This window comes from Frankliniella occidentalis, unplaced genomic scaffold (assembly GCF_000697945.3).
Source record: "Frankliniella occidentalis isolate FOCC.00 unplaced genomic scaffold, Focc_3.1 Scaffold1, whole genome shotgun sequence".
Taxonomy (NCBI): Eukaryota; Metazoa; Arthropoda; class Insecta; order Thysanoptera; family Thripidae; genus Frankliniella; species Frankliniella occidentalis.
Window position 1 is genome coordinate 2,670,225 of NW_026267131.1, and position 14,929 is coordinate 2,685,153.

General features: G+C 54.5%; 2 protein-coding genes across 3 annotated transcripts in view; one reads left to right on the forward strand and one right to left on the reverse strand.

The window, feature by feature from the left end:
• The window catches only part of LOC113202676 (G1/S-specific cyclin-D2-like), a 5,581-nt gene extending 2,516 nt beyond the window's left edge, over window positions 1-3,065 (reverse strand). The window contains exon 1 of the mRNA XM_026417028.2: window positions 2,403-3,065. Coding sequence (XP_026272813.1) covers window positions 2,403-2,603 — 201 coding nt within the window. The 5' untranslated portion in view covers window positions 2,604-3,065. The remainder of the gene's footprint in view (window positions 1-2,402) is intronic.
• A 23-nt stretch (window positions 3,066-3,088) lies between these two features.
• The window catches only part of LOC127752201 (uncharacterized), a 69,156-nt gene continuing 57,315 nt past the window's right edge, over window positions 3,089-14,929 (forward strand). The window contains exon 1 of one of the 2 annotated variants that reach the window (XM_052276957.1): window positions 3,089-3,399. In XM_052276957.1, coding sequence (XP_052132917.1) covers window positions 3,230-3,399 — 170 coding nt within the window. In that variant the 5' untranslated portion in view covers window positions 3,089-3,229. The remainder of the gene's footprint in view (window positions 3,400-14,929) is intronic. The other variant, XR_008012312.1, reaches the window with a different exon arrangement.

Genomic DNA, 14,929 nt, shown 5'->3' on the forward strand with positions numbered 1-14,929 from the left:
ATGACGAGTAGCAGCAGTGGATGGAAGGGGTGGTGAGAAGGTGGGCTAATGAAGATCCAAGTCGGGGAAAAATAAAAGTAATAACAATAGGAGAGGGGTGGGTAAGGAAATGAGCGGGGAGAAATTTAATTGGGGAAGGGATGGGGCCCATTTGGCCACGCGGGCCACGCGGGGTGCGTCCTAGGGCGCACGGCCGGGACCTTCACAATGAACCAGCTGGTGGGGTTGGTAGGCAATGTAGGCAATCCGCGATGCAGTCGGGCAGCCTACAAAGTAGGCAAACGGCGTATCTCCCCCTCCCCCTCCTCCTTTATAGTTTGGCTGGATCCGCGCCTTGCGCCTGCGTACTGCCGGCAGTTGATCCACAGTGGTGCAGGTCGCGGGGCGGGCTAGGGGCCGGGAGAGGGGGGGGGGCAATGCATATGCAGCGAGCTCAGCGACCGCCCCCGCCCGCCCCCGCGCGCTCGGCCGGCCTGGGGGGGCCCGGACGCCCCCGCCCGCCCCTACCCCCGCGCCCCTCGGGCCGGCAGGGCAGGTAGCGGCAGGGCTGCCCTGGCCTGGGCTGCACAATGGGGCGACCGACGGACTGGAGGATCGACGGCCGACCTAACTAACGGCACTTCAGCCCTGCTGCACAGAGAGCCGAGCCGAGCGCAGTGGCGAGCAACCCCCGCGTCCGGTGGCCAGCGCGCGGCCGTCCAGAGGGGCGGCGACCCCAGCGTCCCGGACCCCGGCCCGGCGGGGGGAAGGACAAGACTGTTATCGAGCAGCATATCGTCGCCTACCCGGCGAGTAGTACCCGCCCGCCCGGAGCCGGGCCCCGGGAGGTGCAGCCGTCACCGCCGGGGCCGGTACCGCTGGGGCCCGGTCATGTTTTAAACATGGCGGGCTTGGGCCGGGGCAGAGGCCTGCCTGCGGGCCCTGCGGGCCTGGTGCCGTGTGTATACCGTGGGCTTCCGGCTGTGGGCCTGCGGGGCCTGCGGGGCCTGCTGGCGGCAGGGGCGGGGAGCGCCGCGTCATCCTTCATTGCGCAACCGCGGTATGAATCAAAAGGGGTGGAGCCCCTCCCTCCCCCACTAGGCCTACTACAACTCTACTACAGGCGCGCCACACACGCCCATCCCATCCCACCTGGAGGTATAATCACTCACCCCCCCCCCCCCCCCCCACCCCCCCAGGCCGCGTCGGCACCTTCCTCCTCACCACCTCGAGCTATCGTCCCGCTCACCACCTCGAGCTATCGTCCTGCTCACCACCTCGAGCTATCGTCCCGCTCGCGCCGTCGCGCCTGGAAGTCCCTGGGGGCCACGATAAGCCCTGCGGATATGCGCCGCCGCCCCGGGCCGGAGGAGCCGAGGAACTCGCACGCGGCGGCAGAAATGCGACTCCTTGTCGATGTGTGTCATCACGCCGGGCGTCAGCGAGCGACGCGGGGTCAGCCCGTCGAGCCGAAGGGCGGCGAAGGACACATTAGCCTAGCAGGCCTCTGCCGCGGCGATCGGCGATCGCCGACGAGGCACCGTCGGTGTCGTCTTCGCGTTGCTCCGCGCGGCGCCCGGGGGCCTGACCACGCGGTGAAAGCCGAGACCTCGGCCCCTGGTCGCCACGTGCCGCGCGGCCCTCACAATTCCCCATACCGTGGTCGGGATGGCGACGGTCGCCACCTGTTGCTGAAGGCCGGGGAAAGCCCCGGGCAGAGCCGAGCCGCTCCGCGCGAGCCCAGCCGGGCCGGGGTGCGGAGCGGCGCAGGGCCGCGCGGAGCCGGGGCTTACAACGGATCTCCGCTGACGAGCCGAGTCGAGCGGGCGAACAGCTGATCCACCGAGACGGGCCGCGGACGCGCCGGGACGGCTGGACGGCCGGCACGCGGAGGGTGGCGGCGCGGCCCCTCCAACAGAGTGGACCGGGATGCCAGTCCCGGTGCCGACTCACCCCGTCGGTAGAACACCACCACTTAGCGAGGGGCTCGCGAACTCGGCTCCTTCTCTCTCGCACTCGCTCAGGCAGATGGGGCTCTCCTTCCGAGAAGCGGCCCACCAGTCGAGCTTCCTGGAAGCGTGTGCGTGCAGGCAGGTCCGGTGGGCCCGGTGCAGCCCTGCCGGCTTGCCGTGCCGTTCCGTTCCGCTCGGTCCTGGCCCGGCGGCCGCCCCGCCGCACCACGCCGATCAGCTGACTGTCGCGAATTTAAATCGCCCGACGGAGTTTTAAATGAAGGCGCACGACGGCCCGTCTCGGAAAGCGCCGGCCCGGCGGCACGAGTGCTCCCCTGGACCTGGAAACCCCCTGAGTCCTGCCATTGCTTGACCACCCTGGCGATTTCAGGAGGCAACCTCCTCCCCTCCAGCACCTGCGCTTGGTAAATCCCGACCGCCTATCGGTACGCTCCCTCAAGAAAGCCTCACCTCGAGCATCCAGTTGGAGACGATGGCCCTCATCTGCGGGGTCACGTCCTTCTGCACGCAGGTGAAGAAGGCCGTGGTCGGGGTGTACTTCTCCTCCTGGCCGAGCATGTTGAGCAGGACACGGTCATCGTTGAGCAGGGCGGGGTCCGGGTACGCACGGCACTCAGTCTCGATACCAGACTCACAACACAGTAGATCCATCTTGTGCACGACGCTGCACCATCAATCTATCCAACCACTCGCGTTGCACAAATTTTTTTTCGAACTTTGTGAAAATGATAAATGACACCTTCCGTTTTCCTTAATTCTTGATGTTTTATCACAGTTGGGAACACACGGTCTCACAGCACTAATTTATTAAAACGACGACGGACACGGGGTTGAGTTGTTGTTGGTTCTTAATGTTTAAAGCACTTGCTTGAATGTTCACTTAACTTAAATCACACGCGAGTTCACTAGAGTTTCTTGTTTCGTACGAAATGTTTTTTTCCCCTTTCCTTAAACTTCCCCTTGCGCAGCAGTACTTGGTCACGTCGCTCTTCGCTCGTCCTCGGTCGGTGAGCGAGTGCGAGTGTGTGTCTGGCTGTGAGAATGCTGGCTGGGAGCGGAGCGGAGCACGGAGGCCGGGTTGGGCCGGGCCGGCTGATAGCAGGCTGAGCAGGCGGCGGAGGCGACGACTGCGGCCCGGCCGGGCCCGATTGGTCCCTGCGAGGGCCCAGGACCCCCCTCCTCCCTCCCGCCCCCCTGCTCCCTGCCTCCCTCTCCGTCGTCGTTGCCGGAGCTTCCCCCGAGCCGCCGCCAGGAAGGAGCGCGCCACCGTCGTCCCGATGGGCCGTCCGTCTCGTCCGTCGTCCGTCTGGCCGGACCGGCCGGCCGCGTGGCCCTGGCCTCGCGCAGGGAGGCTCTTGTTGTGTTGCGAGCGAAAGGGGTTGGGGTCGCGGACTCCAACCCCCTACAGTGTCCTGCAACGCCGGGGGTCACCGCCCGCCGCGTCCAGGTGAGTGCGAGCAGCAGACCGTAGCGACGCGCATTGCGCAGCTACCAGACTACCAGACTCACCTCGAACCCCCTTCGCAGCACAACGCAGCACGGCCCGGCTGCAGCTGGGTGCCTTCTTACACCCTTTCACATTTAAACACCCTCTTCTTCTACGACATATTTTGGAACCATCTGAACTCCTGTGGGCGTCGTAACCGTGGAACTCACATCGCCCGGGCGGCGGTTGTTGAGGTTATGTCTGCAGTCTGCGGTTGTGTGCATTGTTGTTGGGCTCTGTCGTCGCGTTCCAAGCCCTACCCGCCTGCTGAACCGAAGGACTGTCGAGCAGCCGAGGTTCAAAGTTGCGGATTTTTTTGGCAACGGGGCTGCTTCGGTCGTCTTGTTTGGGTTGGGCTGCTAGTGCCATCCAACACAATCTAAATATATTGTAGAGAGTTTTAAGAAAGATGGTAGCCGTCGTAGAACGGTACATAGCCTGGAGACACGGGAAAAACTGTCCTCTTTCGTGGCCACCCCTGTTAGAAGCATCAGGTGTACCGGAAGGACACGAAACATCCCGTCAAAGACTTTTCCAGTGAGAAATGGAGTTTCGAGTCGACGTCGACTGGACGTCGAATTTCGAAAACTAGCCAATTTGCTGGTCGAAATCGGACCGATATCGAATCGAATTTGCCTCGAGCGATGACTATCGGCTATTTATCGATATTGTGTTTCTCACTAGATCTTCTACATTAGGGCATTCCGTCGCGACGAAACTGGAACCTGGAGAAGAAGAGCACGACCGTCACTAGTGTTCCCTCTCCTGGGCTCGGATTGGTCAACGGTGACGTCACTGTGTCAGTCAGCCAATGAGCGAACAGGAGGAAACGGGAGCACTCGTGGTTGTGCTTTTCTTCTTTAGGTTCCGGTATAATCTCAGCGGAATACTACCCTACACCTACAACACCTGTTGAATGCTGGGATCAGAAAGCGGACCGTGAGGCGGATCGTTTCGGTTGCCATTCCACCGAATGTGGAGAATCAAAAAGCTCATGAAACAGTAGTGCTAGACAGATCAAATTGTTAACATTTTCTAGTTTTCTTGATAAAAATAATTATTCCGGACTTGTTGGTGTGCCACAGAGGTGCACAAAACTGGTCTACATACTGTTTTAAGTACTGGTTCCGGTACTCTCCTGGTGAAAATGACATTCCTGTCGACAGTGGCCACGCTGGGGCACTACAACTGCAACTACTCCAAGAGTCGGGAAGTCAACTCCGACCGACACTTGAACGTAGAGTACTTTTAACTCGCGCGCGTCACAGTTCATTCATTCCCACGGGTTCATACGCTCGAGCCAGCCGCGCACCCGAATTCCATTGACACTTCGTCTATGCTCACTGCGGGGAAGAAGTTGCACGTAGAAAAAACTGTGACCGCGGCGCGTCGCTGTGTCGATGTCCTCTCTCGCGCGGCGGCGGCGGCGGCGGCGCCTCGACGGGCTCGACGGCGGCGTCCGTATGAGATTACAATTATTCATTCCCTTGCATACCTCTGGCGGCGCCGCGGCACGGCACGGGTGTGCGTGTGCGTGCGGCCCGGGCAAGCCTAGGCCAGCCACCCTCCCTCCAGGGGTCTGGCGTCAACCCCCTAACCACGCCATGCCAAACTGCTTGCTACTACCCCTTCTTGTGGAGAGAAGCAGCAGAGGCCCCCTCTGCTTCGGCGAAGAGCCATAGAGCCATCCTGTTTGCTGATTGGTCTAGAGCTCATAACTCACCCCTTGTGCCTCGACACTGTAAATCTGGGGTGTCCAGTCCATGTCCAGCAGCTGTGCGACTAGGTTGCACTTTTGCAGGCCGCCTTGAATGTCGGCACCCTTTTCCTGCAGAGAGGTCCAGGCGCAGCCAAGTTGAGGCGCCCTCTTATTGGATGCCCCCTTTCCTGGGTCACTTTGCAGGCGATGGGTGCCTTAAGTCCCCCACCCCCCACCCACACCCCGATTTACAGTGTAGTCACGCCGCCACCCCCTCAGTAGTACCGGAGGGTGCGTTCGCTCGGCGCCCGACGCCCCCTTCCCCCCTCCCCTCAAAGCGCGTGACCGGATGCCTACCTCGCCGGGGGCGCATTTGACCAAGGTCTTTTGGCGAGGTCCCTCCCGAGGTCCCTCGCCCCGGCCCATGGGCCGCCCATGGCTCCGGCCGGCGGCGGGGCGGCGGCGCGAGATCAAGATCTGTGCACGGCGTGCCGCACGGCGTGCACTCCGCACCAGAAGGGAAACAAGGGAGTCCGGGGCCCGGCCGGTCGGGGCTCGCGCATGAATTTGGGAACCGGCTGCCATGGGGCCCGGGCGGCCAGCCTGGTCCAGGCCTGGTCCAGCACCGGCCAAGGATAACTGCACGCAGAATCCTTTGTTAGGCTGGCCGGGCCTGCCGCGCCGGCCGGCACCACCTGTAGTGGAGGGGGCCCTGGGCCCGAGCCCGGGGCGGCGCGGCGTGGCGCGGCGTGGCAGGGCCCCCCGAGCTCCACCGCTATGCCCGGGCCCTGCTCGCCCTGCTCGTTGCTGTTGTCGGTTCCTCGGGCCAGAATGAAAGAGATGCCAGCGCAGCCTCCACCCCTCGGCCGCCAGGGGCGCTGGCGTCGCCAACAACACCACCAGCTGGACCGGCTGCCGAGGCGTCGGGCCGAGCCGAGCGTGAGGCGCCCCCGCCAGCCCTGGCTGCTGGAGGGTGGCTGCAACTCGCTGGCGAAAAAATTAAAAATAAAAACGGCATGGCGCCGCGCTTTCCGCCCCCCGCGTGAGGTTCAGTACCACGGCGGCGTTCTGAAGAGGTTCAGAGACACCTCGGCGTCGTGGGGCCGGCGGTCGCAGCAGCGCAGCGACAGCAACCCCCAGTGCAGCCTCTGTGCAGCTATAGGACTCTATGTGCAGCTAGGCTACTAGCCCGGGTCCCAGTGGTCTTGTCCCTGGGACTGGGACTGGAGGTGGAGGTCCCCTTCTTCTCCGAACGGCGCGGAGGGTGGGCGCAGGGTGGGCGTCAGACTGGCGACATCAGGTCGTCGGCGAGCTGCTCCGGTCGACTCAAAGGGGAGGAGGGGGGGGGGGTTGAAGTGCCTCCTGTATGTACCACGTTCAGGCGGGCGGGCGGGCTTGCCTATCCACCTGTCCGTCCACGGCGCCTTACGGGCGGAGCGAGTAGGCGACCCGCACGCACGGTATAACTAAAAACCCCATACCTACCGACAGACGCCAGGCTGCCCGCTCTGTGCTAGATAGAGGGGGAGGGGGGGGGGGCGAGGGGGCGCAGCGGTGGGAGGAGAGTTTGCCTTCTGGTAGAGACAGTCTTTAAGGGGCTGTCTAATAAAGAGTGCGCAGGGCTTATCACCTATCCCCATACCACATCGCCTGCTCGCCCGACGGCCCTGGGACGTCCTGCGTCGAGAAAGTGCATCGGCGGTGGGCGTTGCAGGCCGCCGCCGTCCTCCGGCCTCGCTAAATTTAAGGCGCCCTCGGGGGCATGCTGAAGCAACGCAGGGCGAAAGTGACGCCTGTAAAATCAGTGTCTGCGTGTGTTGTGTGCTCCCAAGGTCCGCCCCGCCCCGCCCGCCGCGCGCGCAGGGCCTCTCGCAGGGTGAATCCCTGGTAGTACGGCATGCGCTGCAAGAGTCACGTAAGACGTATTGAGGCACGCATGCAGTGAACGTTTCCAGATTGAAAAGGGTTAGAATTGCACGCAAAACTGCACCAGCGGACGTGTTTGTACAGATGCCACCCCTATTCGAATGCTCGATCGTGAGTCACAGGCTGTATGCCACGCGCCACGCGATCTCCCGTGTTTTACCCAGAGCGCGACAGTCCTCGGAAGTCTAGTGCACGGCACTTCTCCCTACTGCCCTGTCCTCTCCTCTCACCTGCTGTCAATCCCGCCCGGCCATAGGAGGAGGGGGCTGTGATCTGGCTGTGATGGACACCCCTGATGACTCATCGTCCAGCTGCCCCGAAAAAGTCGCAGAAAATCTGCCCGGGGAGAGAGGGGATCCCCTGACTTCCCAGAGGCGCCCACACCTGCCCCGGGGCCGACCAGGGCCCCACCGGCCCACGACCCCGAGGGCCGAGGGCAGCCTAAGGGCCCTGGAGGTGATTAGAGGAACCGCCGCCGCCCCTCCGCCTAGGGGAGCTTGTTAGCCCCGGCTAAGCGTAAAGCTCTTTAGCGAGAATTGGGCTAAATGAGTGACCGCCGCCCCCCCCCCACCCCCTCTTTTCTGCATTCTCGACGACGAGACGCCGTGCTCGCTGGCTTTGCTGCCCACTCCACCACCCCTCCTCTGCCATCTCTCTCCCTCCCCGCGACGACGCCCCCGCCGTCTGCTCCCCTCGTGTGCAACCCCCCTAAGCGCACAAATCTCACCTGTGGATTTCTCCCACACACCCCAACTCTTCACCTGCTGCAGCTTTGAGACACACCCACCCCTGCCCTCGACACGACCACCACCCGACTCCCACCCCCTCCTCCCCCAATCTCACTGCTCCCTGCCCCTTCCTCCGTGCGCCCCGCGGACACAAACGCACACACACGCACGCACTCACACTCGGCGCACTCGCTCAAATTGATGAAGAAATGAATGGATGCGATTGCGGTGGCCATGAACCCGCATGGAGCTCGGCGTGGCGTGGCGCGGCGTGGCGTGGCGTGGCGCGGGCTGCGAGGGGGGAGATTTAATTGGGCGAGGAACACGTTAGGGAATGAATGGTAGCACAGGGGGTAATGAGATAATGGGAGAGCGGGAGAGGAGGAGGAGGTGAGAGGGAGAGGAGGGAAGAGGAGAGTGTGAATCACAACAGCTCCGCTCTGGTAATACACATACGCCCGAGCATACGCCCCCCCCCCTCCTCCACTGTTAATTTTAATGCGATAAATTTCATACAATTTGCAGCGATGAATTAAAAGAAAGCGATTCACAGAAAATAACGCAGTCTGGGGAGCGATAAGTGTTTTATTGCAGTGGGCAGCAATAAGATTTTATCGCATTGGATATTTCATTGCAGTGGTGTAAAAGAATTGGCATTGCATTGGAATGCGATAAGAAATAATTTATTGCATTAAAATGCGATAAACAAATGTTACAGAACCACATGCACAATATAACTCAAAATTAGATTACAAACGATGTTCTTAGTAATCCAAACATAATATGGATTCATGAAAATGCTAGACTAAAACAATACGCATATGTTGTTTGCTGACAATACGCCGAATGATTTGTGAAGAATTGACTTACCAAATAATATGAGGGTTGTAAGACTTATAGTTTCGAACAAAAGCACTGAGTTTATCCTTGTGAATCGCCAAAGCATTCATAAAAACAGTTCAAGTAGTGTTGAATACTGATTGATGCACAGGCATTAAGGAATATAGAGGTAAAAAGCACTGCAGAAAAAAAAAGTTAAGGTCATAACCTAACTAGGAGCATGCTCTTGTCATGAAACACAGGTAGTACACAATTTAACAATAACAAAGCAATAAATACTGTAAGAGCCCCCCCCAAACTACATTATTTTCCCAATAAAGGTGGACTTGGTAATTTCTCTTCTACTGCTATTCCATTTGCTCTTGCTTGTGTGGCAGCTGTCCAGAAATGACTTCGGTCACTCGGCTTAGCAATCATTCATTTGCGTGTCAAGACCTGTAAAAAAATATACACAAACAAAATTAAAACACATTTTAATTTCTTTTTCAAAATAGAATTACATGTGAAGATGAAGGATATGACAGCTTGCTCTATATTTTTAGGCTACTTGTGCTTCTGTAGATCCCAATCGCTGATTATGGGTAGACTCAAGTTAAAACACTTTGATACTTCAATGTTTGTTAAAGTATGGAGGCCAGCAAGCAAAATGAGAATAGCTGAAAATTTATGATGGAAGAAATCCACTTGATATGTAGTAACTTACATTTAGGTTGCAGTTGTTGCTTCGCCTCAAATACGGAAAGGTATAGTATATTACGGTATAGTACGATTGGGCGGAGCACAACAAACGCTGCTTGGTACCACGAGTGAGCTGAATGAGAATATTCCAGGTTGGGCAACACACTCTTACAAAATTTTAGCCAAAAAGAAACAGGTCGGAAGCATTGGTTAAAATATTGACTACGGAGGACATAAACCTGATATAAAATGCATAAGCACTGGAAAAGGAAAAACTCCAAATAGTCATTTAATTTAGTGCACTGCGGAGTGTAAAGTAACCTTAAAGTGTTCTTATGTTGGTACTTCTGGCGCTATATTTACGTCGGTGAGAAAATCGGATCGTCTCCGAAAACTCGGTTGCTGAACAATTGGTTGGAGCGAGAGAGATAACGCACCGGTCATTGTTTCAAACACGTCCCTCGCGAAGAAATATGCACATCTACGAAAGGCGAGCAGAAGAGAGCGAGTGTGGTCCAAAACACAAGCAATGTTTTAAAAGAAGTTGTTCTCCAGCAGAAATTAGGAAAGAAATAGAAATAAAATCAATTATGTGAAGATCTTGATTGCATTCATGTATATCTTTCAAGAAGTTGAGAATTTAAATGGCTTCAGTTTAGATTTGTTTCATTTTTCTCAGTCATTTAACAGTAACGTTTCTGATTTTCTGTATCGGGTTAGGTTTTGTTAGATTAGGTTTGTTTCATTTTCCTCAGTCATTTAACAGGAACGTTTCTGATTTTCTGTATCGGGTTAGGTTTTGTTAGTTTAGGTTTGTTTCATTTTCCTCAGTCATTTAACAGGAGCGTTTCTGATTTTCTGTATCGGGTTAGGTTTTGTTAGTTTAGGTTTGTTTCATTTTCCTCAGTCATTTAAAAGGGACGTTTCTGATTTTCTGTATCGGGTTAGGTTTTGTTAGTTTAGGTTTGCTCCATTTTTCTCCTATCTCAGACAGTGACGCAGTGACATTCCTGATTTTCTGAATCGAATTAGGTTTTTTAGTTTGGGTTTGGTATCATTTTTCTCATTCTGTTGCTTGTAAATAGGTTTCTGATTAAACTTAGTATCCATTACTTAGTATCCAACTACATTCTCCATTCATGACTATCTTCAAAAGTTATTGTTTGCAACCTTATATAGAAAAACAGAAACGTAACTGTTAGATAAAGCAAACTCAGCTGTTTTATTACATTTATTGAAAACAGCAGTGTTATTGGCATTGGTATTGGCATTACACAGCGAAGCCATTATCCGACCAGGATAAGCCTAGTATAATGAAACAAGTGTCATTGTATTCATCTGTGGAACAGGCAGGTTGATTGTAGGAGATGGTGGACTGCATCAGACAAGGACACGCTCCATCGATGCGTGGTCGTAGTGCACCTCAACGCACTTCTATCAGCTAGATAGGTTACAGCACCTGTAAAATTAGAAAAAAATACAAGTTACGCGTTCAAAGATTATATTGTTGATGGAGAGGTTATGCAAATATTGTGAAGATCCATTAAGAAGGATGCAGAAGCGAATGCCACTGAAAATGGCAACAAGGGATCGACGTTGGATAAAAGCAAAAAATATGCGTAAATCGGGCGGCCAGAAGCAGAAGAAAACGCAAGAAAAGTGAGAAGGAATAGTCGAGCAATACTCACATGGTGAGAAACCACAACAAAAAATTTTCGGCAGCCGTTCCATCCGTTCCGTCGCAGGCGCAGGGCGCAGGCAAGTATGAGAAATTCAGACATTTTCTCATATTGATATTGATACATCAGTTTGGTTTTGTTTGGTTCTGACAGTTCTGACTCAGCACAGACCGTATTAGAGAAGAGAAAGAAAGTTGAAAGTTTGTCAAAATAAATGTCGTAACGTCGTAAAACAAAATCTATCGACCACCTGTCTGTTTTTCTTGTAATAGTGATGTATTGACATGACAGACACCTCCTGCTCTATGCTCCATCTCTATCTCAATTTTGTGATGAGCGATTCTAGCAGACGAATGAGCAATAAAAACAAACTCCACGACAGTTTAAACTATCTTTTCGAATAAAGTTGTGAAGACAGTGCGTTTCATGAAACAATTCAGGATCAACGTCTCCTTTGTAATGTTATCAAGTTCACCTTTTGGCAAGGAAAACAATAGGCTCCACCTTGAAATAGGCAGACAACAACAAATGCAGGTATACTGATAGGTTAATGGACAGGCTATGTTGTTTACCCCACCAAGTTAATCTTACTTTTGGTAGTGTTTTTATGATTCCCAAATTAACCACAAATTCATGTTGATTTAAAACTTCTTGAAATTTTGATTAGTAATCATTTTATTTCATAGCAGACACAGTGTAAAACCGTATTACGCGAAGGTTGTGTTCTCACTTTTGAAACTCAGTGTAGACTTTTAACTGTGATACTGTAGCTTCGACACAATTACCCATTGGAATTAGTAGCAATGGCAATTGAGATTCTATTTCATCTGCGTTTTTCATTGCAATCTGGATGTGATAATAAGTTATCGCTCCTATTACATATTATTTGGTATCCTATTATCCTATTGCTGCGATAATATAAGCATCGCATTCATTATGAGACAATCATTTCTAATAATATGCGATAAAAGATTTATCGCACAATTTGTGAAGTCATTATTGCTCTAACTATGCGATAAATATCTTATCGCATATTTTAAGCTGTTGTTATCGCATCTGAAATTACAGTGTCCTCGTCCCTCCTGGAGGCTATCAGTGTATAAGGGCAGTTCTCTGAAGAATTAAAATGGAATGGACAAGGTGTTTCGGTGACGCGCCGGTCCGGGCGGGTTTGCCTACTCACAGGAGGGTCATGGCGCCTCACGGGCAGAATGATTAGGCACCCCCCCCCCCCCACCTGCCCAAACCCCGGGGTTCGCAAACACCGGTTATAAAATGATTATTTTTAGAATGCCTAAGCTACTTGAATGCAACATGCAATAATACGCTCCTGGATCTTATTGCAAATTTATTGACGCTCATTGTTAAGTAAAAATCTCGGCAAAAGCAGATTGGAAATAGGAATCAGTTGTAGTATAGTACTCTGATGCTAACGCTTGTTCGCCTGTCTGGAGGGGTGGGAGTGGAGGGAAAAGGAGGGAGGGGGGCGTCCCAGACCTGGTCCAAAGTTGTGGATGGTAGCCCACCTCGAGCGCTGGACGGACACCCGCCCCGCGCGCCCCGCAGCTTTGGGCGGCTCAGGTTCTCAAGTTTCGGCCCACAACAAAGCGCCGGGCTGGCCCTGCCCGCCGCCCTGGTCGCCACGTCGTCGCTCTGAAAAATAATCAAAAACCATGGAGCAAAGGTGTTTTTTCTTCCGCGTGTCTGTGTGTGTTGCGTCTCCTGAGGAGGGGTGGGGGAGGGGGAGGGGGAACAAGTCCGGAACTTAAAGACACTAAAACGAGCCCAAAGCTGGCTGCTAATCCTTTCTCGAGCCGCCGGGCACAGCAGAAAATTTGCGTAGAGGGGAAATAAAAAGTAAAGAAATTCGTGCAGACGGGGGGCAGGCCGCTCGCTGACCTCGTCCGTCGTCGCCATTTCCACGTTTCTGCGAATCGCTCGCCCGCTGGACGCTGCTGCCGACTCGCTTGTCGTCGAACGGCGGCGCTGTCCTTTTAGACCCCCCTCTTCCCCCCCGCTCTTCCACGGACCTTCGATTGATATTCAGTTAGTTATTTCTGACCTCTCTGGTCGATACATACGTCGAAGCGATACATCGATGGTATGTGCGGATAAACGGTGTGTTTTTGCTGCGCGAGGCGTTGTCGTGCGGGGCGCGCCGCCCAGCAGAGCTGAGCTCGGCCCGTGCGTGACCGTGTGAGCATCATTCCATTCTTCTCCAAAATGATACGCTTTGCCTGGGCATTTATTTGCTTTCGTGAGTCTGGGCCCGCCGCCGGCCCCATGTGCGGCTACGGGGTTCCGCACGGACGGAGGATGTGTGTGTGTGTGTGTGTGTGTGACGCGAATGTGTTGACACTCGTACACTTATGCCGAAGTAAGTCCCACTTCTGTGTTATTGACGCACATCGCCCGGGTCTTGCATACACATTGCGTGGATCAGAGAATGCACCTGCGCCTTACAGCTCAACTTCATTGCTAATTGCAAAACCGACTGTGTACTTGCAAGCACACACATAAATGTGTGTACTAAGTACACTTGTTGGGTATGCAGTGTTCTTTGATTTGACATCGTACTCGTTTTTGAGTATGCCTGACATTTTTTTATCACATAAGGGGGCGACAACTTCTTCCCTAGGGTTTTCCCATAATTTCAGTGGATTTTACATGTTTTGGGTGGATTCCATAAGACTTCGAAGGAATTCGGAGGATTTCACCTGATATTCAAGTGGATTTAAAGTTAAAATGGCAGATTACGCATGGTGTCATGACTGTAGGTGGTTTTCAAATGCTTCCGTTAGGAATTCAGGATGGTGTATGCACATGATTTCAGGGGCTTGTGGCACCCTCGCTTTATTTTATAAAGCAATTGCCTCAGCCTTTTATGCGAATTGGCTGCTCAGCTTCTGCTCATTTTTTTAGCGGACACTTCATCTCGTATGTTGTACGATAAGTGGACATATAGTTTTAAATTTATTTTTAAGTATCTATTACCAAACCCCAAACAAATTTAACGGTAATAGACACCCACTGGATTTGTATCTTTTATCTTTAAGCAATCATTTTTTGCACACATTTCTGCGTTGATTTGAATGCCTTTGTGCATTCCTTTGTACGCAATTGTGCATTTTTGCGCACAAATTTGTCATCAACGAACGGCAGGATTAAGTTAACACGAACGCTTGCTCTACAATTAAATTTAGCGTGTTTCCAAGCCAACATATATAAGATGGGGCGCGGATATCTTCCTGCCACCCATTTTGCGCGCGTGAGGGTGAAGAATGTTCGGAAGGGCCTCAAAGTACTTATTTATTTATTCATTCATCCGCGGGTATTGTTTACGAGGGCGTGGCGGGGCGCGGCGGGACGGCCGTGAGTACTTACCGGCCGACACGCCCCCGCCCGCTCATCACAGGGGCGTCGGGAGCGGCGCCCTGGGCGAGAGAGGGGCTCGGAGAGAGGGGCCGGCGCCTTATGAGAAATCGCCCGGCGCCCCGACGCTCCCCGCTACCCCCGGGCGGCGGCGTGTGCCGGGGAATTTCTCATGCTGATCCGCCTCAACTCCAAACGAGCAACCACCACCACCGGGCGGAACACGGCGCACGGCGTTTCTCGGAAAATGCACTGGTCCTGCCCTGGGCTAATGTAATTTATGTGGGACCCTCATCCTCCCAGAAGCGTCCAGTCGGTTGTCGACCTGTCGATTGGAGGGCCCGCCGGGTGTTGCGGCGAGGCGGGGCGGGGCGGGCGCCGCCAAGGCCTGGAGCCGGGGGTGGACCCCGGTGGTGGACCCCGATGGACCACGGACCCCGGAGTCCTGCCCGCAGGCGCTGGCCGACTGCATTCTGGGTAAGTATGAGCAGCCTTTGTAGGGGCCGTTGGGAAGCGCACGTAACCAGGAGAGGGTTATGCTTTTGTGGTCGGCCCCGGTCCGCCAAGCC